The sequence below is a fragment of the Nelumbo lutea genome, chromosome 8, assembly GCF_056320005.1.
Source record: "Nelumbo lutea isolate HS-2025 chromosome 8, American lotus-T2T, whole genome shotgun sequence".
NCBI lineage: Eukaryota > Viridiplantae > Streptophyta > Magnoliopsida > Proteales > Nelumbonaceae > Nelumbo > Nelumbo lutea.
Genome location: NC_142691.1, coordinates 5,123,350 through 5,148,135, shown reverse-complemented (window position 1 = coordinate 5,148,135; position 24,786 = coordinate 5,123,350). Strand labels below are relative to the sequence as shown.

The 24,786-nt window shown below is 35.1% G+C and overlaps 1 protein-coding gene across 3 annotated transcripts in view; it reads right to left on the bottom strand.

The window, feature by feature from the left end:
- Nucleotides 1–13,348, bottom strand: part of BGAL17 (beta-galactosidase 17) — an 80,265-nt gene extending 66,917 nt beyond the window's left edge. For 2 of the 3 annotated variants that reach the window (XR_016103688.1, XM_088959325.1), the window contains exons 1-4: nt 7,825–8,334; nt 6,962–7,066; nt 5,133–5,328; nt 3,737–3,825 (exon numbers count right to left, since the gene is read on the bottom strand). Coding sequence is in view for 2 of the 3 variants with exons in the window: in XM_088959325.1 (XP_088815451.1) it covers nt 3,737–3,825; nt 5,133–5,328; nt 6,962–7,066; nt 7,825–8,031 (597 nt within the window). In the remaining variant the exon portion in view is untranslated. Of the gene's footprint in view, nt 1–3,736; nt 3,826–5,132; nt 5,329–6,961; nt 7,067–7,824; nt 8,335–13,165 lie in introns of those variants that run through there. The other variant, XM_088959326.1, reaches the window with a different exon arrangement.
- Nucleotides 13,349–24,786: the final 11,438 nt, after the last annotated feature.

Genomic DNA, 24,786 nt, shown 5'->3' with positions numbered 1-24,786 from the left:
GGAGACAAGGTTGAGACGTGGGCATTGAGGAAGAACTAGAGGATATATTGTTCAAGGGAGAGATTGGTTGGAGGCAGAAATTTAGGAACAAATGGCCACAAAAGGGGGATATGAACACTAAATTCTTTCATGCATTGACAAATGGAAGAAGGAAAAACTTTATATCAAAATTGAAGGTCAATGAATGGTGGGAGGGAAGTAATCCAAGGGTAAATTGGGAAGGCAAGAAATTCCACTAGAAGTTGAAGATACTAAAAACCAAGATTAAAGAGTGGAATATCCAACACTTTGGAAGAGTGGAAAAAAAAAGCAAGAATTAATCAACAAAATTGAGGACTTGGACGAAAAAGAAGGTAGGGGCTCTTTTGGGAAAGGAGACAAGGTTGAGACGTGGGCATTGAGGAAGAACTAGAGGATATGTTGTTCAAGGGAGAGATTGGTTGGAGGCAGAAATTTAGGAACAAATGGCCACAAAAGGGGGATATGAACACTAAATTCTTTCATGCATTGACAAATGGAAGAAGGAAAAACTTTATATCAAAATTGGAGGTGAATGGTAACATAACCACTCAACAATCTGATATTGACAAAGCTTTTGTGGACCATTTCAAATCAAAATTTAGAAAGCCATTAGAAGGGAGGATCTGGCTTGATGGTCTATAGTGGTCTACCCTCTTTGAGGAGCATAAAAACTGGCTGGAAAGAAGTTTTGATCTGGAGGAAAATAAAGGAAACAATATTCTCTAAGGATGGATCTAAAGCTCCTAATCCTGATGGTTTAAGATAGCTTTTTACCAGGATTGTTGGGAGATTTTTAAAGTTGATATTCAGAAGGTGTTCCTTGAATTTTTTGAGAGGAGAGTGATCAATCCGGGGCTTAATTCTACATTCATTGTGTTGATACCAAAAAAGAATGATGTTGTGCACCCGAAAGAGTTTAGACCAATCAACTTGATTAATAGTTTGTACAAGATCATTGCTAAGGTGTTTTCTTTGAGAGTGAGGGAGGTCCTTGCAACTATTTAAAGGAACAGTTTCCTTCCCTTTTTGCCCTTTCTTCCTGGAGGGGGGGGGAGCCCATTTCATTTCTTTTGGTTCCCTCTAACTCTACTGTTGGATTTGGTTGGGATTTGGGTTTTACAAGAGGCCTCCGGGAGAATGAAATTTGCAGTGTCTCAATCTTGCTTCAAATTCTTGAAAAAAAGTAGTGTTGGATCATTCAAAAAGTGACTGCAGAACTTGGGCCCCTTCTCCCAATGGTTCCTTCACCTATGCTTCCTTCTTGAATTTGATACAACCGAGGGATAGTTTGGGAGAGCCCTTTCTTGTTAAAGAGTTATGGATCACAGCCATTCCACCAAGGGTTGGTGGTTTTTACTGGGAAGTGTATCTGGAAAGAATTAACACAAGTGACTTGCTACAAAGAAAAAGATCTAGCTGGTGTCTTTCACCCTCCTAGTGCCCTCTCTATGTAAGGCTAACGGTGAGTCCTACTACCATTTATTAATCTCCTGCCCTTTTTCTTCTTCAATTTGGGAATGGTTTCTCTCTTTGTTTGGGTCCAGATGGAACTCCCCTCCTACTATTCAAAATCTATTCTCCTCTACCTTTGTTAGATGGCCGAAGAGAGAGGTAGAATTTTATGGCGATGCACAAGAGCAACAGTTTGTTGGACACTTTGGGAAGAAAGGAATCGAAGAATATTCATGGAAAAAGAAAGGAGTAGGGAGGTGATGACAGAAGTCATATCCATCAGAGTGGTTCATTGGGTGAAGACCTTGAAGCTGTTTGAGGACATTCCAGCAGGTGAGTTGATGAGAAAGTGGATGGAAATTGTCGATTCTGCTCCTCTTAAGGTGACTTATAGACTTCAATGGTCCCCATCTTTAAGAGGTTTCATTAAGTTGAATTTTGATAGTAGCAGTAAAGGCAACCAAGGACCATCTGGTATTGGAGGTGTGTTCAAAACTGACGGAAAATTTGTTGCACTTTTCTCCGATCCAATAGGGGTGGGTGATGCTCTAAGAGATGAAATACTTGCTGTCATGGAAGGAATACAGAAAGCAAAGGACTTGTATATTCACAAACTTTCAATTGAGGGTGATTCAAAGTTCGTGATTAGATGGCTGCAAAAGGAAGAGGATGAGGGATGGTGGGAATATATTCATGAGAGGAAAAGGATTAGAAGGCTGCTCCAAGGGATGGAGATCACTTTACATTGGGTGAAAAGAGATGCTAATTCTTCTGCTGATTCTTTGGAAAAACAAGGGGTGGGAAGAAATCAATTATTTTGGGCTTGTTTGTAACTTGTTCATCATTTGGGAGAGATAAGAGAGTTTTCCTCTCCCTTCTCTGCTATGTACCATTCCATCTTATTTAATGCCTTTATTGAATACAATTTCTGTTATTGATAAAAAAAAAATCTATAGAAGAAACAAATCAAAAAAACTCCCTACAGAGACAAGCTTCTAAACCTACCTGTCCACTCTACATAGAAGGATAATGAAACTTTCTAGGATTCTGAATAGATGGAGACATTTGTTTACTCCGTGTAAAAGAAGCCTTCAAAAAACTCAAGAAACAGGACACCTTATCTAGATGAGAGTTCAAAATGCATATCAAAAACAAGAAAGGCATTCTTGAAGTTCTAGAAAGAGAAAGCTGATAATAAAACACGGGGAAAGTAACTATTATGAAGCAAGGGAGAGAAAGCGGGATAGAGATTTTCTATAAACAGGGAAAAATGATTATCCTAAATAAAACCCCAAAACAGGGGCGTATTCGAACCGAGCCAAGCCAAACTTTGGCATGTCTTGGCTTGGCTCAACTTTGTTCAATTTTAAGTTCAAGTTTGATTCAAACTCTATTTTCCAGTTCTAGCTCAACTAAACTAAATATTGAATGAATTCAATTCAAAAGCTCAAAGAATTAATATATTTTTATATGTTATAAATATATAATATACTTTTATTATATATAATATAAAAATATATTCTATAATTATAATATATTATAAAATTTATTTTTATATTCTGTATATATATATATATATATATATATATATATATATATATATATATTTGATAGGTAAAAATAAAATATTATATTATATATAATCTAGCTAGGCTCACGAGCCTTTGAGCCAAACTTTTTATTGGTTGAACTCAATTTGAACTTGTTTATTATCGAACTTGAATCAAGCCTAATCAAACTCAAGCCCAACTGTTCAATTAAAACTCAATTCCATTGCACCCTAACCCAAATGAGCAAGACAATTCTCAATCTGCCTTTTTCTCATTGTCTAAACAAAATAAATTACAAAGAGGAAGATGAAGCTTCTTTTAGGTTCTTATCTTCAGGAGAATTGCTCTTCTGCTTCTTTCCCACTCTAACATATAAATCACCAATGCAGTTAATATAAGATATACCAATTTTTCTGGTAGGTGATCTTTCAAAAGACTAGGTTCCCATGCTTTCTTTAATTAGCCAAGCAAAACGGACCCTTTTTCTTTGTTTATGTTTAGGGTAGTGGCACTTAGGTTTAGTGGTTAAAAGGGTGAGAACAGACATCCAACTGCCTTGAAAATCCAAAAAGAGCATCCTCAAGGTACATCTTTATTTTCTACATTACATTTAATCCAGAATATTAACAACTTCTTTTGGGTAAGAATATTGACAACTTCTTAAGAATCAGAAATAAAAACAACATGGGAAACAAACCAAAACAAAAACATACCAATTTAAGGAAGGTTGGATCTGATGATCTTAGTTTGACAGCTGGTTCAATAGAAAGTAACCAAGCAGGAAAACCTCCCAAGTCCCACTCTGCAATCAAGAGTCCAAAAGATGTACAATGAATTTAGTGGAAATCAGCATAAAAAAGGATATGTGCATGTAGCAGAAATCATATACTTGATCATGTGACAGAGCCTTTGTTATTAAATTTCCATTTAGTTTCTATGAATGCAACAGAATGGGGAAAACAATCATCCAACTGTAGACTATAGCTAAGAAAAAATTGTATTTGATTTGATCAATGTCACAACTCGTAGACAAAATTCTTATAATGTGCCTGCAGACGCTGTAACAAAACCAGGGTTTCAAAAGGTGTATGTTGGTTAACCCTTAAAGCTCCATCTTGAAGCAAAAAGTTTAAAGGAAAAGCTCTGAGGCTCCATCTCAAGCCTTGTTCATGGAAACATAAGACACATGTCTTAGAGCTTGAGTTGTATGTGTATTCATTAGCTGTATGCAATAGACTATGTAAAAAAAAACTATGAGGAGCTAAAGAGGCCCAAAAAAGTATGCAAGGTGTTAGCTGTTATACTGTATACATAATGTACTAAAGCTAAAAAATTTAGAGTAAGTTCACGGAATTCTTTGCAAATTTCAGCCACAATTGATTTGTCCCAGTCCCAACCCCCAATAACTTTCCTAAGAGTTGTTTGAGGGGAAACAATTCATCAAATATGCACAATGTACTGAGATTTTGAAACCCTTCTGAGGCTTTAGGTTACATTAAGAGATTTCCAACAGGCATTCAATGGTTAATTAAAAATGAAATATATATTGCACCTACATGCATCTGAAGGTCCTGCACTTTGCCACATGCCACTGCCGTTTATAGTGTTGATAAGAAGAACATTCTTTTGGCATACCAATGAATATAAGATCAAACCTTAAAAGGACCATTAAATCCCCTCTGTATGATAATATATAAAAACATAAATTGTGGTCAAGCTTTTCATATTGCACTCGGCCGATCTTATATCAGAAGAATGCACTTTCGATAGACAAAAGATGATAAGAATGAAGAAGTCACTAAATCCCATAAATGATGCCCGTATTCCACCACAAAGTGACATCCTACAGTTTTCTTTAAAAATGATTAGATAGAATTAGAAAGAAACAACTATCCTAATTATGCAGAAGATGAAGCACTAAAAGTTAAATTTCCTAAACACAATATGTGTGAATAACAATTGGCTTGCAGATGACAACACATCCATATACTATTACTTATTGGATAATAATAGTTAAGGGTGAAAAATTGATCATGCAAATTTGGTTGATCTCTTAATAAAGCATTTAAGCAAAGAAATAGTTTCTTCTATGAGGTGGTTGGTGCGCACCTGCACAAATGTAAGGCCCAGAGCGAAGCATAACAAGGAAACCTAACTCCTGACACAGCTTCAGAAATGATTCTATATCTGCAATGCCCTCAAATACATATTCTCCAGGACTTGGTTCATGTAAATTCCATGGTACATAAGTTTGAATGGTATTCAAGCCCAATGCCTTGGCTCTCAAAAGCCTGTCCTTCCAGTACTGCACACATTAAAGAATCAAAATGCAAATAAACTTACCGAGGAGAAAAGAAGGCAATTTGGTAAAATAAGTTGCTATAACATCAACAAATTGAATGGTTCAAAATGCAAAGAATTAGGGAGTGGGATATCTCCTATCTTCAGTTTGTGAATGAAACAATTGTTTATTTACAAAAGCTTGGATTTGAAGCATCTTTTGATATGATGTTCAGTTAAAAGATAGGGCCAATGGGTTGAAGGTCTATGCTAGACTGATGGGTTGTCCTGCATCAACCACCCTATACAATTCATGCCCTAAAACAATAGCAAACTATGGGCACATCCTGGCAGTCAACTCAATCCACATCAAAGGGCAGCAAGCAGAAGTTCATCCAATAATGACTAATATTCATAAAAAAAAAAACTAATATTTAAGGCTCAAATAATGACTCAAAAACAACTCCAGAAAAATGTCCTGTCCAAGAGAAAGAACCTTCTTTTATCTTCTCTAGCTTGGAACATTTGGTAAGTCACAGTTTTTGTGGATAGTCACATCAATAAATAGATACTTACCTATTAAAAGAAAAGAAGCAAGGACAAAGGAGCACAATACTTTATTTATTCGATGTGCAGTATTGGTCCGTAACTGGTTATTCATCTTTTTATCCACAAAGAAGTTGGTAGTGGGGTTTTGAGTCACTTAAGAAATTTAATTGGGCCAAACCAGTGAATTTAATCACTGAATAATTTTTTTGGTGCATCAGAAAATCATGGTGAAAATCCTCTATCACATTTTTTTCCTTTCTGGCCAGCTCAGGGTGTGGATTATGAAAGAAAGGAACAAAAGGCTATTTCATGACAAAGTTACTGGTATTCTTAGCATCACTATAAGGATTATTGTGGAAAATGTTCTCTAGATTTCTGAGGTCCTTACTATTTTTGCATCATTAGAAAGTCGTAGTGGAGGTGATTTCTTTTATCTATTTTGTGTGTGGGACATCTAACAGAGAAACAAGAGAACAAACTTTCTATAATTATTCATCACTTAAGGATCAAATTGGTGGTTTCCGGGCTGGACTTTCAACTTCATTACCAAAAAAAGAGGCTGGACTTCAACTTTCCAATATGACATTTGAAGGACCGAAATCATCATCCTAGTGCAGTAATGCCCATGCCCTTTCCCTCTCCACCAGATAAGAATGTCCATTAGTTCCCTTTAAGGAAAATATAACCAGGCTTCACTTTTTTTAATAGGTAATTGATCAGTATTGTGGGTTGGTCAGATCTGGAGGCATCTTTCAGGCAGAGAGGAAATTTAATCATGACCTAAACAATTTAACTAACCAGAATTATGGTTAAGAGAAAAGGGACAGGCCTTCTCACTTCATCGAAAAATTAGGAAGCCATCTTCAAACATGAACTTTCTTCCTTGTTCTGGGCTTAGAATTCCTGGCCAAGTATTATGGAACTTCCAGCATGAAATCTGTTAAAAACAAGACTTGAACAAAGGTGTGTTCACTCTATTGGGTTACATAGCATTGTACACACCTTGTTTATAGAGGGTCCAGAGCCACTTCCTGCATGACCTTAAGTGCATGTTTTCTACTTATATTCCTATTTAAGTTTAATAAAAATTATAACTGATCAGGAAATACCTCAGGAAGAACTCGGAAATAATGCAAGTCACCCCCAATAATCTGAAATGGTTGACCATCTTTCCAGAACATGTCATCACAGATGTCAAACTTTCGAGCTTTAACCTGTTGACATTCATACAAATTGATTGATCTAATGAATTCTTATAAACAGAAAAGCGTCATTTCAAATGTCAATATATAATGAAAGCTGTCTAACCTCTATAGAATAAGATAAAAACATATCCGGATAGATATTATGTGGCATAAGCATCGTGCCTGCTGATCTCCTAAACAATTTTCAGTCATGGGCTAGAAATCAGATTCATCGGTTGTTACATAACCGTTGGGTTTGAGCAGTGTTGTCATCGATAATTATGGCAATCATGAGCAAGCTTGTTCCAGTAGGAAAGGGGCATTAATAAGTAATAACATATTAATATTGTTATCCCTATAATCATCGAAACAACAATTCATTGAAAAAGCCACAGCCGTTATGACAGCCTTTAGGGTCAACAATCCACATTGTTATGGAGAGAAAATAACATTTCTGCGTTGACTAGAATAAGGCCTCTAATCTAAAAATTTTGAGCACAAGCCAGTGAAGGAAAGATTCAACCTAATTACATTGTATGTTCTAAGTTCAGCTTACACAATCATAGACTTGTACCAGTAGTAGTAGTAGTACCAGCACCAGAAGCAGCAATATAGCAAGATCAGAATTAAAGTGGTAATGAAAAAATAAAAGCAAAAAATAAGTGGGAAATGTCAATTTTATTTGAATGGAATTGGATATTAAACAAGCAGTGTCAATAAGTCCTATAGATCATTAAATGAATAAATGAGAGAGAGAGAGAGAGAGAGAGAGAGAGAGGTGAGAATACCGAGTGAGAGTCCTGGAGGAGAGACGGTGAAGATGAAAATGAGGAAGATAGAGCGGGGAGAGGAGCAAAGGCAGGGAAAAGAGCCCCAAAAACTAGGAGGGTGAAGAAAGCAAAAAAGAAGCTCATCGTCCTGCTCCGCTTCCCCGTCATCTTCAATGACAAATTGTTACCGGGAATTGCAGAGACGCCACTACGTATCTTTCTCATGTCAAATGGGAAGCTCAGAATGTCTTGCGAACGTAAGAGATACAAATTACGAGGCAGAACAGAAGGATCCCCAGGTTAGGTACGACTGATCTCATGATCTTATTACCATGCTTCTCACTGAGCTCGAAAATTCAGACAACTGCGGACGGCGGACCCGCAGTTCCTAGTCAAAGCAGCCTCTTGGAACCGTGCATTGAAAATATCAATCTGCCCATGAAATAAATCACATATTATCAATGCAACGCTGTAAAGGCTGTTCGAACGGCTCTCATTACTCATTTCAGCGTGAGCATAGCAGTATATAACGTATGGAGATATTTCCATATTTTGAGAAATCGGATTTGGTACCCACAATCCTCACACTGTTCGCACAGTCTCCTGCAATCTATCATTGTTAATATGTTCCCATGAAAACGAGTCGGATCTCCTGCCTACGACAATCCTGCCCACGCCTACCCACAATACATCGCCCCTCCCTGAATTGGGAACATCTCTCCCCTCATAATATTATGCAGAGGGTGAGATGTTCTTGATGTGTGACTGCGATAAATATGGACAGGGTTATCGCGGGCAGGAGATCCGGAGTCCATGAAAACAAGGTATAAAAATATTTCCAATATACAGCTATAAAACGCAATGTGAATGGTCATAGTATTGTCTTGTGAGCATCGAAGCCGATCTCATTTTTAAGTGGTTAGTGTGTGCCTAAAGTTTGGGAGACTCGGATCTAGTACCCACTACTTGTTACCACATCTCTACCTACACGATATAACATTTGTGTACAATGTTTTAAAAACTTATTCAGAGGTTGAACTATTTTACCTCTAGGTCATGGATCATCGGTTCGATTAGCTAGGTCGAATGGTTCAAATCATGCCACATCATTGCATACACGCACATAAATATACACTTTAGCAATAAATAATGTATAAATATGTTTTAGATACATAATATGTATTATTTTAAATTTAATTTATATTTTTTAATTTAGTTTTTTATTTTTTATTTATAAAAATATTAAAAATTGCAATTTGAGGCCAAAAAAGGGGTTTTTTCGTGAAAATAACAGGGTATGGTGCCTTGGGATGCATAGACTGTGAAAAGCTACCCAAAAAAAAACACCCTATTCGGACATTGGAGTGCAAAGTTATGGCCTCCAAAAGTTTGTATGCATTGAATATGCAACCCGCAACCCAATCACTAGGTCAAATGGGTCAACAATCGAAGTGGCCGAGTCAAACGATTCTTAACCAAGCCAATGGTTTTTGACCATCTAGTGGGTCTTGATTGAACCGGACCCAAAATCTTGACTAGGTAACAATTCAAATAATTTGATCGGTCGAATCAAAAGCGAGTTAAAAACATTGGTTGCGTGTTGGGAATATCTCACTTTTCATTCATAGGGAGATGTTCCCAATACACATGAGCAGCAGTGTTCGATAGGCATAGATGTGGGAACAAGTAATGGGTAGCAAATCCGAAGGCAAGTTTGGGACCCCAAATTTTTACTTCTAAGGGTGTGTTTGGTTTGCAAACAAGACTGAAATCGGAATCAAAATCAAAATCCCCAAAATTGGAATCGGAATCACCTATTCTTAGCACCTATTTGGTTCAATCAGGAATCAGAATTGGATTCCAACTATTGTTGTTGTTTGGTTCAGCTAGAAGTTGGAAACAGAATGAGCCAACATTTCCAAATCTGCCCCTATTAAAAGAACCTCAAAAATAGCTCACTTATTATATATTTTTAATATATAAACACAATGGAAACCTACTAACAAGTGGGGGTGTCCATAAAAAACTAAAAAACCGAGAAAACTGAACCACAAAATGTGGTTAACTGAACCAATCAATTTGGTTTCGGTTCGGGATTTGTGAAAAACCGAAGGATCGGTTCGATTTTCAGTTAACCTACAAAAAAACCAACGGTAAACCAAACAAACCGATATATATTTTTTTATATATATATTTTTTAATATATGTCACATATTTTCTATGTATTATATATAAATATATATTCATTATATATAAATATATACCTATATTATATTTATAATGATCTATTTATAAATATATTATATATTATATATTTTTCAAATATTTCTAATATTTTATATATCATTTATTATTTATTATATAATATTATACATATATTTGTATAATATATATTTAAATATAAAAATGAAAAAACCAAACCGGTCAAAAACTGAAATCGATGGACCGGTTAACCGGTGGTACCGATTCGATTTTGGTTTGGATATTTGGAAAAACTAGTACCACTGGTTCGGTTTATAAAAAAGTGCCATGGTTCGGTTAACCGAACTGTGGACACCCCTACTAACAAGTGCACATATGGAGGAAATATGAAAAATGAAAAGAAAGACACATAAACAAACAAAAATTAAAAGAACCTCAAAAACAGCTCACTTATTATATATTTTCAATCTATAAACACAATGGCAACCTACTAACAAGTGCATATATGGAGAAAATATGAAAAATGAAAAGAAAGACACATAAACAAACAAAAATCACAAAAAAAAAAGCATTATCCACTATAAAAAATGAAAAGAAAATTATATAAATAAATAAAAATCTCTCATACCGGGGGAAATCATCATATATATCCATGTACATAAACACATTGGCAACCTTTGATGGTATTACCTCTTACAGACCATTGAGATTTGATGCACTCAATTCAAAGAACATATTAGTGTTTTTTGTTACTAGAAAAGCAACCAACTTTATTCAAAACACATTGTATGACTATAAAGTATAATGCTTCTCTACCTGAGAAGAGAGCTCATTTTCCATTTAGTGAGTCTTCTCTAGTTTTCACTCTTACGTCTTAACCATCGGAGTTATTGTATTATGTATGGTTCAAAGTGTTATATATTCACTTTACAGGTGAGGGGCTGAAATCATAAAACATTGTCTTCCTTGGTTCATATATCCTAAACTAGATTCTTCAGCTTGAATATTGTTGACTGGCACTTTCGGCTCTTTGCCTCTGTTCGGTTGGACTTGAATTTGAGTAATTTCAGATTTCTCAAAATTCATTAGGCTCATCTGGAATCTAGCATAATAAACTGAACCTTTACATTGTCTTTGGTTTGATAGGAAATAGAAGAAAAGGGAATCATAAAATACTTTTCCCCAACAACTTTCTATTTCTCTCTTATGTTCTATATCAAACCAAACATAGCCTTAGGTTGAACACCAAAGCTGGTCATCTTGGATCTTTGGGTTAGCTAGGAATAACACCTAAATCAAGCTATGAAAACATTGTGAAGAATTTACCTTGACCTATTGGTGTTTTCCCCACCTTTACTGAGCTTATTATCAAAGGCTAATCTAACTATCCCCAAAGAAGCCCAACCAAATATTGCAGTAGTTATCAAAGCTGATTTATTTCTTCATTGCTTTGAGCTGGTTAGTCCTTGTCTGGATCCGTATAATTTTTCTCATATTCAACTAGCTCCTTTGGCAAGTTCTTTAGAAATCAATGATGCTTTTTTATCTCCAGAATGGTGATCCTCTTCAAAGTGGATAAGACTGATGATGAGCCATAACATGTCAAAATTATGATGATGTTGAAAAAGAAACAAATAGTCATGGATAGAAAGATGCCTTTGCTGGGTTAGCAACAAAAATTCGAGTAAGGAGATATCTGCAATCTGCTGAGACACATATGTGGTTGGGTATGAAGTATTGAACCTCCATTATTCTATGTTAAGCATATTGTAGAAGATCATTTTGCTAGTAGAATCAACTATGGATTCAAATATACATATCTGAAGGGTAATAACTACAAAGTCTACAATGGTTCTATAAAATAATTCACACTAATGGTATTCTAGATATTTCTAGGATCATCATGATCCTCAAATGGATATTCTCCAACCAACATGACATAAAGTGTCACACCATAGAACCAAACATCTGCAATCTGCAATTGAAGAAATGCCAAAAAAAAAGTATGAATGTTATAGATAAAAAACCTAGATCAATGATATAAAATCCATAACATGCATCACTTTGATTACTAAAATCATCTTTTATCTTTGAGTTTTGTCATGAAAAACTCATTCCTGGGGTTGTAATAAAAGACATAGTTGTAAAAGAATGGATTGGGTTCTGTTTGTAGGGTAAGTGAACAACATAGGCACCTGGTCTCTACAATCCATAATATCCAAGTGTCAAGCTTCCATGCCATTTTATCACCATCTTCATATAAGCCCTATCCTAACCATATGGGTTTGGCTACAAAAATCCTGTTTCACAGTCTTCCAAACCATTTAAAATATTAAAATCCAGACTACAATCTGAAATGCTTTTTTATATCATGTCTTTATTGAAAAAATAAAGTTACAATTTTTTTTGTTATGTGAATATTGAACACATGATCATACAATCTGAAATGCTCCCCCACCCCAATAAAAAAAGAAAAGAAAAGGTCTCTCTAAACTGGTTTGCAAAAATATCACTGAAATGCTAATGGATAAGATGGTTTTGATGAAACATAATTGCACTTTTGGACCATCACCCATGTATTGTTCATATTTAAATGGTTAGAATTAGTATCCTCTGTACCATGCACCAACATAAAGAAATATCAAAATATTGGCAAACTTCCTTTGTTTCTTTCTCATTTTGTTTCTTTTCCCTTGATCATTAATCCCAAAAGAAATTGTTTATAGTATTTCACTTGTTAAAGGAAAAGTTAAATGCCTTGCCATCATATTCCTTCCTTGATAAAACTTCTGGAGCAATGTATGCCGGTGCCCCTACTGTTGCTTTTGGTTGTGAGTGGGAAAAAGAGAAGAAAAAGTTGAATAGTCAGAGTTCTTGTTCATGATACCAAACACAAATCCAGAACTAGAAAATTACAAACCTTAGAATAACCGAAGTCACATATTTTAAGATGTGGTGTAAAACGAACCAAAATAGGGTAAATTTGTAAAAATGAATCAGAGCAAGGGAAAATTCGAACCAATGCAGGGGGAAATCCGTAAAATAAACCACTGTATTGCAGCCAGTAAATAAAAAAGATGAAGAAAAATCAGAAAAGGGGCAGTTGATTTGGAAGAAAGAAGAGGAGGGGAAGAAGGATGGTCGACGATGATCTTACCTCGCTGGAAATGTGATTGGTGGCAAGGGCGGCAATGGCTAGTGGAGGCTGAAGGACAATATGATTTCCTCATACAACAACTTTCATCAAATTGGGGTTGGAACGAAGGGTGTTTTTTGTCAAAAAAAAAAAAACCCTCAAAGACCGGAATGGGGGAGTCAGGAATCACCATTCTCCTATTCCTTGGAACCAAACACACACTAAATTTAAATAGAAGGGGGGAAATTATTGACATGGGACAATCATTATAAAATTTCCTTTGTAATGAAAATTTGCAGCCAGCAGGTCCTCTTTGCATCCAGCCTCCATCTAATTTAAGACATCAAATGGCTTTTTCTATGCCAACTGAGTGGTGGCTGTTTGGGCTTAGTTTGGGTGGTCCTAGAAGCAATGCTGTTTCAAGCCCCGCTATCGGCTCCCACCACAATCCTTTGAGAAGAGTTGTCAAATTGTTGTTGAAAAAAGTGTACTATGGCTAGTAAAAATGAAATATGTTCCCTATGGGGGCAAAAGGTGATGATTCAATATCCAAAAAAAATTGGCCTTTTTCGGTTTACAGTTATTGTTCTCGTAAAGGCGTGAACTATTTGGTCACATGTCAAATACATTTTAATTTTTATTTTGAAATATTGTATAGATAAAATTCAACTAATGAAAAGGAATTAGATTTTCTTTTAACATGATTAGTTTATTTTTTATTTAATGTATTTAGGTGAACTCTAAAATATTTTATTTTTTCATATTTTTATTTCATTTTGTTAATTAATTATCTATTTCAATTCATAAAACATATTTTAAAAAAATCCATGTTTTGTTTCTATTTCCTGACGACATTAAAAAGGGTCACCGATGAGAGAATGATGAGTTGGTACACACCCCAGATGTGTATTCACTTCTTAAGCATAGTCAAATCGTTAAAGGCCCTGAGGTGATATCACTGGGGCGAGGACTCTAATCAAGCCAGACAAATTTGGAGATGATATGGGGGGAGTACGCCAAGTGAAGGTGTGATTTAAGGCCTTGGACAAAAAGTAAATAATTACTTCTTTATAGCGAGAATACTTGACTCTCTAGATTCATTGGCTTGCAATACATGTTTAAATCTTGGGACCAAACATGTGTACCAATTCCTGATATGTGCACACTCAGCACCTCAGCTTGGGAACCACCTCATGCACCTTGGCCCTAGCGATCTCCTCATACCTTGCATCAACAAGATTATCCTCCGAATCTCTTGATACAAGCCAAAACCGACCACTAATAAAATATCTCCATTAATTGACCTCACATCACATTAGGCCAAGTTAACCTAAGTGTAGCTATCTTGAACGGATTAGCTAATATGGTTGAACCAACTTGACCAAAATCACCTTAGAAGGCCAAGTCGACCTAACTGAGCCAACCTAACCATGCTGATTTTACACTAACTCACGACATGTACATCTGATTAATCAATGAAGCAACACATGAACATCCATATAGATGTTATACATGTTTGAGCTAATTAGAACATCAATGTCAATGCATTCAATGCAAGTATATGGCCTATTACATGCACACAACTTGTAAACTAAGGGCGTGACAAGTGGATTGAGCTCAACCACATGTAAGTAACATGCTTATTATTGGATGAAGCTCCTCTGCTATGAATAGCCAAACCCCTCATTTGTTTATAGACACTAGAATAGATACTACACACAAGATACACACTAGACACCTTAGCTAGCATATCTTACTTCATCTCACCTTATCTCATATCATGTTTTACTGAGTTCCTCAACTCATCTTATCTACTTTTGACATTATTGGCTTAATTGTCAAAATCCACGCCATCCAGATATCACCTTAGTGCCATTGATGTTCTTTTTTTAATTGTAAGTGCCCCATAACAACTGAGGAACTGAGCTGAGGTGACACTAGGGATGCCAATGGGTCGGATTAGGTGCTAAACCCACACTGACCCAACCCTATTGGGGTTCAGGTTGGATTGGTCTAAATCAGGTTTCGAGCTGGGTTTGGCTTGGGAAGAATTCACACTTACTCGACCTTTTGACATTGCAGTGTTGAAGACTTGAATATATTAGTATATATAAAATATCAATTGGATATAGGTATGCTATATATGAGGTGGGCGGGGCAGGTTTGGTACCTCTTCATTTAATCGGGCCAGGTTGGGTTTTGGGTTAAACAAACCCGTGCCAACCCCAACCTATTGACATCCATATTGACACCCTCTCAATTGAGATTGGCAATTTTTCAATTATATCCTTGTAAATTTTGGTAGCACCATTTTCTATTTTCTCATCATACATTACCCCAACTATATGGGGTTGGCTACATATGAATCTTGTTTTCCTAATATGTTCTATTTAAAGTCATATCCAATTTTCTATTCTCTAATACCATAAAATTATTTTCATTTCTATTTTCTAATAAAAATGATAAAGAGTATAAGGTAGCTACCATGCTTTGTTATTTTAGTTCATAACTAATTCATAAAATTTTGAATGGGGGTCATGTTAAATTTAGACTTTAGACCTAGTTTGGGAAGAGTGCAGATACAAATATTTCCAGGGCAAAATATTATATATGGTATTTTCAAACCTTGTAAGAAGAAAGTTGGTTGTAAAGAGTTTTCTACACTATGGCTCAATTTGGGAAGAGTATAAATACAAATATGTACAACATAAACACAAGGTTTAAAAGTACCGGATACAAGATTTTGCACTGTACATATATGTATTTGCACTCTTATATATATTAGTATTTGTGTACATGCAATAAATTTTGTGATGATGATAGTATTTAATATATTTTCATTTTTTGTAATTTTTTATATTTCTATATCTATAAAAATTGTTCTTATTTATCAGATTTATTATGCTCCATTAATATAAAGATGTGTTCAAATAAAATTCTTGCAAAGGTAATGAGAATTAATAAAATTATTATTATTCCTATTTATTATGGTTCATTAATAAAATTAATAATTTTTATCAGTTACTTTTTTTCGGAACTGTACTTGAATTCTCGTTACCTTTGCAAGATTTAACTTCTATATGTTAAATCTAAATCCATCTCCTTCAACTGTTGAAAACCTTACAATGAAGTGCTATAAAAAAATATCACTTACTCTTGCAGATATCTTCTCATCCAATGATGCGGGCTTTAAGGTAATTGGAAATGAAAAATTAACCCACCATATGGTGGGAATAAGGAAGAGAAAATTATTTGCTACCTTAATAATCAATAACTGAACTAGTGAGAAGTTAACCCCCCCCCTAAAGTTTGGTATATGTAATCACCTTCCATGAACAGTTTGATACAGTTGCAAGTAGACCCTTTGTTAGAATATTCTAACTAAAAGCACAAAATATCCAAAATACCCATTTAGCTACTTTTGACCAAAATGTTTATTTTCCAATTTTTTTTTCTTCATACCAATCACTACCTCAATCCCTTCTAGTCTCTTTTTTTGGAATTAATGTATTTTCCAAATTCCACCTTCATATCAATTGCTCAAAGGTAAAATTACAACTTTAAACTCTCATTTTTTGTTGTTCGTAACATTTATATTGTTTTTTATGTATAAACTATCCTCAATAACAATTACATGGGTATTTTGGACATTTCATGCCTCTTGCTAGAGGATTTTACAAAGGTGGTTTAATTGCAACTGTGTCAAGAAGTTTAGGAGAGGTGATTGCAATTACCAAATTTCATGAGAGGTTTGGGCAACGGTCAAAAACTTTAACGGAGGTTTCAGCAATTACTATGGCTTGTTTTTCAATTAGTGAACAAAAATATGGATTTTTGTATATTTTCACTAACAAGCATTAAATGAGAATGTTAAATAACATTGTTGCCATTGACTTGTTTTACAATTATAAACAAAAAGAATGTAATTTTATGAAGAGCCATTTCCGGATAAGCATTAAATAAGAAAACAAAATTACATATTTAATATTGCTCTTTGTCTTATTAAAATCTTACTCTATGTTTGGTTTGAAGGAAAAAATAAGGAAAGGAAGGGATAGGTAAGGAACCCTTTACAAATCTTGTATAGGTTTTCTTATCTTTCCCTTCCTTTTCATACATTTTCCTTCAAACCAAACATAGCCTTAGAGATGGAGTATTTTGTAAGTACACACACTTAGTTTAGAGAATTAAGACTATACTTTTTTTAATAATTGTCCTATCAATTTCATGGAACTCTTGGCTTCGTTTGTTCTACAAGAACACTTTTTCTTTTTTTCTTTTTAATATCTTCTCTTTTTATTTTTTTCACCGAAAAAACATCACCATTGTATTAAATATATTAGACCTTTTATCGGATCATTTACATACATGTCACTTCTCTTTTGGTAATCAAGGAAATATCATTAAACAGAATTAATCATAACAGAAAATAGCATCTGGACACAACAAACCAGACGAAACTACAAAGTCTAATAAAAGCAACGAGAAGAGACTAAGCAAAAGGAAACCTATCCACTGCTACCACATCTTCCAACCACGATGGGTATGCAGGTCCCTATCCATTCATGGGACAAAAAATGGCCTTTTAGAAGCCGTCAAAGTGAGCTGCTGCATTACGAGACCTGGTCACAAAAGAAAAAGAGAACCAGATCACTCTTTGCCTCGGTTCTCCAGTTCTTGACAATCCGATCCAAAAACAACAGAACCGGCACCCAGCTTTAGAGCCAACTCGATTCCATCTTAATTTCAGAGCTAAAGCCTTGCTTTTACAACTGACCCAGCATTTGAAAGACACGATTTTGCAGCAACTAAAAGAGCTTGATGATCCCTCACCACATCACAAATGATCACATTCCCAAACGTTGCACAATAAGGATTAATCTTAAAACCGAACAACGTTAATCTTTAGAGAGCCTTTAACTTGTTTGACGCGGTCTGTATCTAAACGCAATAGCTGTTCAGTACGCTGTGAAATCAATAAGCCTACAACCATGTTATCATTGGTTCCACATATATATATATATATAGCTCATTACACAGCTAATGCGTTCAGCTAATCCGACTTCTCAAAGATGACTTACCGAGGTAGCATTTTTAACAGCCTAAAAACAGGTTTCTCTTCCCATTCTATAGGCAGTATATGATTATTTACATATGCTTAATTTACATAATATAACAAACTTAGAAGTTAGAACTTAGAGCATCATAAAAAACTGCTAGCGCTTTGATTTCTCTTTGGCAAGTACAAATGGTTTGTCCACAACTCTCCGGATTTATTCCTATTTGGGCTCCGAGCCATAGAGCTCTCACATTGGAACATTGGAGAAAAATAAATGATGAGCTGTTTGTTGTTGAGTGTGACAAAAATTACATTCTTTCTCTTCTCCCCTTGCATGTTTTTTCTTATCTTTGGTCAAAACTAGAGGTGTAAACCCGTGGGCGGCGGTGTTGGCTTGTGAGTCACCACGCGCCGTGCTGTCTTTCTCGGTGGAAATTTTGAGGGCCGGCCCGGTATGGCCCACGGTTCAAGTCTAAGCGGGCCCATGCCATGCCATGTCGGCACGCAGGCCAGGGTCGGGACAGGCTGCAGTCCGTGCTGTGGGCTTGGACTGTGTCGGGCTGGACCACAAGGCGGGCCTTGGGCCTAGGCCGAGCCGGGCTACACTGTTTTATTTTTTATTTTTTTTTGAAAGATTTGATTTCTTTTCTAAGTAAAATTGTAAAACTAAAATATTTAACTTTTCTATGAACTTTGCGAATTAGGAACTATTTAAAAATTTAAGAAATGAGAAATCGAAGTTATTTAATACATAAATTAAAAAAAAAGTACTTAACCAAATTGAAATAAGAATGATGGAATAACAGAAGAAAAATAGGAATTTTATTTCATTTAAATTTGAATGATACAAATTAGTGAATTACAAATACAATGATTGGATCATTGCATACTTGGATGAATGAAATATAAAAATGGAATAAATTAATAAAATATAAAAAATACAATATGGTTACAAATTGAAAATACAAAATTACATTGTTAGAAAATTAAAAAAAATATATATGTCAAATAAATTAAATAAAATTTAAAAATTTTACAATAATTTGAAAAAATGAAAAATTCTACAAGTAGTCAAATTCATGAATTCATTCATGACTTTCATCATCTGCTTTGGGTGAAATGTCCGATGTTGCATCATGGCCTCCCTTGTCTTGTAATCTATCTTCTGCATCTAGCCAATCCTTGAAGCAGATGCATATCTCTATGCTCTCATTGTTCATGCAGCTTCTTTTGTCATCCAACACCCTAATACCTACACTAAAACAAGACTCCGATGGAATTGTAGACACCGGAAGGGCTAATAGATCACGTGCCATGGCAGCAAGAATCGGATAATTTTTCGAGTGTTCACTTCACCAGGCTAAAATATCAAAATTATTTGATACTTCACCTAAATTATAAAAATTTGTTTGCAAATAAAAATTAAGTTCAGTAAATGAACTTGTTGTAGAACCAGCAGATTTATGCCTTCTACTTATCAAATAAAACAACTTTTCTCTTCTACTACTGGGCTCAAAGTCAAAAGAAGAAGAAAAATAAGATGAACAAGTTGTAGGAATATTTCCTACAACTTTAAAATCATAAAAACTGTACATTTCAAATAACAAATTATTAATTTTTTTTTATTTCCTATATTAATATTCATATTTTTATAATATGTTTCAAGTAAGATATCTAAACCATCTTTCCTAATCCTAGGGTCTAATATTGTAGCTAAACAATAAAGGGGAGAAATGTTCACCCAATATTTTTTAAATTTATTTTCTATAATTTCAACAATACATTGAAATTGTGGATTATTTCAATATTTGGCAAAACAATCACTAATCACCATTAATTGATACGGTAAATTACAACTAATTGGATAATAAATTCCAAATAATTCATTTGTTGCATCATAAAAATGTTTTAAAAAATATCTTATACAAATTATCATTTCCCAGTCTTCCTCAAATATCATATCATTAGGCATTTTTGAATTACAAAAATCAAAAAGAAATTGTTTATGAGATATACAACCTTATAACATAGCATAAGTAGAATTCCACCTATGCTTTACATCTAATATAAAATGTTTATATTTTAAACCATAATTTTGGCATAAATATTTAAATTCTTGTTTTATTGCCCTTTAACTTTTTATATATATAATACAATTTCTAATTTTTTAAATATGATTTGAAATAATATTCAAGGCATCTTCAATACATAAATTTAAGATGTAACATGCACATCTAATATGAAATAATTTACCATTTAAGCATGGTTTTAATTGAGATTTTAAAATATTTATTGCTAGAATTATCAAAACTAATAGAAAACAATTTGTTTTGTTTTCTATTCCATAAGCATGCAAAGTATTTAAAATACTTGCAGCAATAGCTGGGCCACTATGTGGCCATTCAAGCCTAGTAAAACTTAAAATTCTTTTATTCAAAAACAAATTTTCATCAATGAAATGGCCAGTAACACAAATATAACTAACATTAAATTTGAATGTCCAAACATCCGAAGTAATTGCAACTTTAGAATTACGATTTGCTAACAAATAAATTAAATTTTGTTTATATGAATAAAAAAAATTTAAAGCATCAGTTCTTATAGTATTCCTAGAAACTTTTTATATTGTGAGTTTATAGAACTACGCAACCATTTTTCTAGCTTTGGATCTTCAGCTAACATAAATGGTTGTTCTACATGTACAATATACTTAACAAGTTCTTGTCTCATTTTTTTCTTGTGAATATCTAAAAGTACCAAAACTAGTCCCCCTCCCGGTATGTGTTTGGGTTATCTCTCCCTCCATCTTCCTCTCGATCATGTGTGAGCAGACGTCTACTCAAATGACCCATACCACCCTTTCTACAATAACTAAAGTCTTTCCTACATTTTTGGTAAACGACCATTTTCCCCTTCCCCTCAATATCCTCTACTTTGAAAACTTTCCAAACCGGGGTACTCAGCTTAGAAGCCCTCCTTTTTCCCCTAGTATCACTACTATCGGGGGTGAAAGTTCCACTTCCATCGACATCAAATGCATCAGCATCAATGTTAGCACTAATACTATCGTGATGCGATTGAATGTCATCCATGGGGAATATGTTGGGGAATCGGATTTGAGAAGGGCCAACCTTTTTTTTAATTCTAAAAACATAAAAATTAGTCTAATTCAACTTACCAGAATTGTCTGTTCAAAACCCCAACTTGATTTCAACGGTTGAAGCCTTTCAACATCCAAGCCTCCCGAATTGAGATACTTGAGCTGGTTGAGCAAGCCTTCTTCTTGTTAAAAGTCGAAACTTCGATAAAATTGAGACTTGAGAATTGGAGAATGCAGAATCAGACAATCAACTAATCAGAATTTCTCAAATTGCAGATAATTGAGAATGTATGAGTATGAGAGAGAGAAAATTAAGAGAATTATTGAATTGGTGTAATGAGAATGGTGGAGGGTAGGGCTATTTATAGGAATTGAACATAATTCAATTACCCAAAATACCAAAAAAATTATATGTTATTTAGTTGTTGGAAGGGGTATTTTGGTCATTGTAAAGTTACTTATAACTTTACTCAAAATGCCCCCCTAAACTAGTTGTTATATAGCTGTTTGGGGGCATTTATGTAATTTTTTCAAACCCCATAAGCAAAATATAGAAATACCCCCTAATATGGTTGTTTATGGTTGTTGGGGAACCCCCCCCCCCAAAAAAAGTTGAAACTAGCCATTAGGCCCCTTTGGAAGGGGGCCCAATGACTATATTCCCGGGTGAGCCAAGCGTAGCCACTCTGACAATCCGATTGTCTAGTCCGAATGGACAAACAACCCACTCTGACAAAAAAATTATAAAAAAGGCCAAAAATTATTGACTAGGTTCAATGGTTCGATCGCACGGGTCAATGATTTGCTGACCAAATCAATAATTTTTGAAAAAAAAATGGTTTTGGAGTAAAATGGAATCATTCAGTTGACTGGTTCCCAATTTTTTTGGTCCAACCATCCTGTCTGACCCGGTTTTGAAAACACTAATTTATATGAATAGGATATTCTAGATCTAACATATTTTATACATCTTTATTTTTCTGATAAGTTCTTTTTTACTTCATTTCAGTTACTATTTGTTACCTGTTGGTTTAAGAGGATTCCTACATCCCAAGGAAACCTACAAAATTACAAGAGTAATGAATAATGATGTTGGATTCAATGCCAGACTCAAACTGGATGGTTGGACATATAAGCATAGGGGTGACCACTTTTAGCGCGGCCTGGAAACCTGGCCATCCCGGACTACGTTAAGTTTAGTTTACAGTCGGAATCAGAATCAAAATCTATCATAGTCAAATTGGAATAATCTATCCCTAGTTTCCTACTATCTGTTTGGTTCAGATAAGAATCAGAATCAACTGAAATGGATTCTTATTCCCAAAGGAAAGAAAAGAAAGCGCCATTCCATCAAATGGGGAATACCATTCTACCAGGAATGAAAATGAGATTCTAGTTCCACCCAATTAAATGATTCTAAACCCTTATTCCCGTGAATCAAATCAATTCATATTTTATTTAATATAATATATTTAAATTTACAAGTCCGAAAGTTTGACTTGGGCCCGGCCCATTAACATCCTTAGTTGGAATGCTATAAGAGGGAAGTAGGGAACGAGCGAACGACAGCTAAAATAGTTTGATAACAATTGAAGTACCTGAATTGAATTTAAATAATAAAATATTTTAATCTATAATAATCAATTAAACTTCAGTTTCAGCCGTTAAAAGGAGCTGAGAATGCATTAAAAGACAAAAGCAATAAGCCATTCAGTTCAACCGCTTTAACTGCTATTAAAAGGCCCCTTAGTCCTTTTCTTAGGTCATTTTCCTCATTTTTGAACTTTTATTCTTAGGGCTATTCAGTTTTTTTTTTTTGGTTCACTTCTAGTAGTGAATCAACGATCTCTTTTATTTATTTATTTTATGGATATTACCAAAATGTTTGATTTTCGGACCAGATTCTTAGGCCTCATTTGGTTTGCGGGAATAGGGGTATGGAATCAGAATCAGAATGGGCTATTTCGATTCCAACTGTTTGGTTGAGTGGAGTCGAAATCCTATTCCAATTTCTGATGAAATGACATTTCCCCATTTAAGGGAATAACCATTCCCTGCCCCTCCCTTACGAATGAAATCCAATTCCTGCTGATTCCAATTTCTATTTCCATTCCTGTCTGAATCAAACATATATTATGGGAATGGACTATTCCAGAGGATTCTAATTCTGATTCTGGCTGCAAACCAAACGGGCCCATGGCATTTCCTTACTAGTTGTCCACCTATTGAACCATTTATATTTTCTTGTCACACCTTTCCTGCACTTGCTCTAATGTTTCATTTTTTAGCTATGTTGCCTCAAATGTAAATGGTCTTAAAAAACTCTAGTGGGTTTATATCAATATTAAAAAATATTAAAATTATTAGTATATGATTAGATCCTAGAAAAGTTTAGATTTTCTTCTAGGAAAGAAGGCCTCCATTCCAAACTAATTACTCATCTTGTCTTTGATACTTAGTCGTTTATTGCTCTCTGGTGTTTGAAATTGAAAAGGAAAAAGAAATGAATAGTAAGAAAGAGAGAAGAAAAGGGGAGGTGAAGACAAAATGTTCTTTTATAAGTGTACACAATTATTGTTATTTCTTTTTAAGGGACTAACCATGGGGCCCAATGTTTCGATTCCTTGGCTGAGGGGCCACACTAGATAATAAGGGCTAGGGTGGAATGGGCTATTTTCTTAGAAATATACATGGTCCCATTAGGTCGGATCGATCTCACCCCACCATTGACCAGTCACCTCACCTGAGATTCGGACCATTTAATAAACAGGCTTATATAAATGAGGCCAATATCATAGCCCAGGATTGGCCTGGCCCAGTCCGCCCATTTGAAAAGCATAATACTTGCGGCTAGACCTGTTCATGGGTCGTGCCGTGCCAGGCTCGGGCTTTAATAAACAGGCTTGTATAAATGAGGCCAATATGATAGCCCAGGATTGGCCTGACCCAGTCCGCCCATTTGAAAAGCATAATACTTGCGGTTAGACCTGTTCATGGGCCGCGCCGGGCGCCCGACCCGACCAACGGACTTAAAACTTGGGCCTGAGCCTAGCCCTGATAAAAAGTCTGACTCGAATTTATTACGAGTCAGACATTTTGACCCGAATTTAAGCTCACAAGCCTATAACCACGTTCAAGCCCATCCGGGGGCCAGGCCGGCCCGTCGGGCCACCCGGCCCATGAACAGGTCTACTTGCGTCTAATGTGAACAAAAGCATGTACATATTGTTCATCCAAAGATTTTGAAAAGAAATCAGAAGGACAAGCTGGAAGGCAATGGACATTCCTATAAAGAATGGTGATGGAAAGCCATGCATATTCATTCAATTTGGTCAGGACCAAACAATTAAGTCAGGCCATCTGCTTAACTGCTATTACGATTTATGTCTACGTGACCGTAGTACCTAGAAGTATCAAATTAAATAATCAGAAAAATGAGGGATATGTTTGGACGTTCACACAACGATGACAATGTCCTCAGTC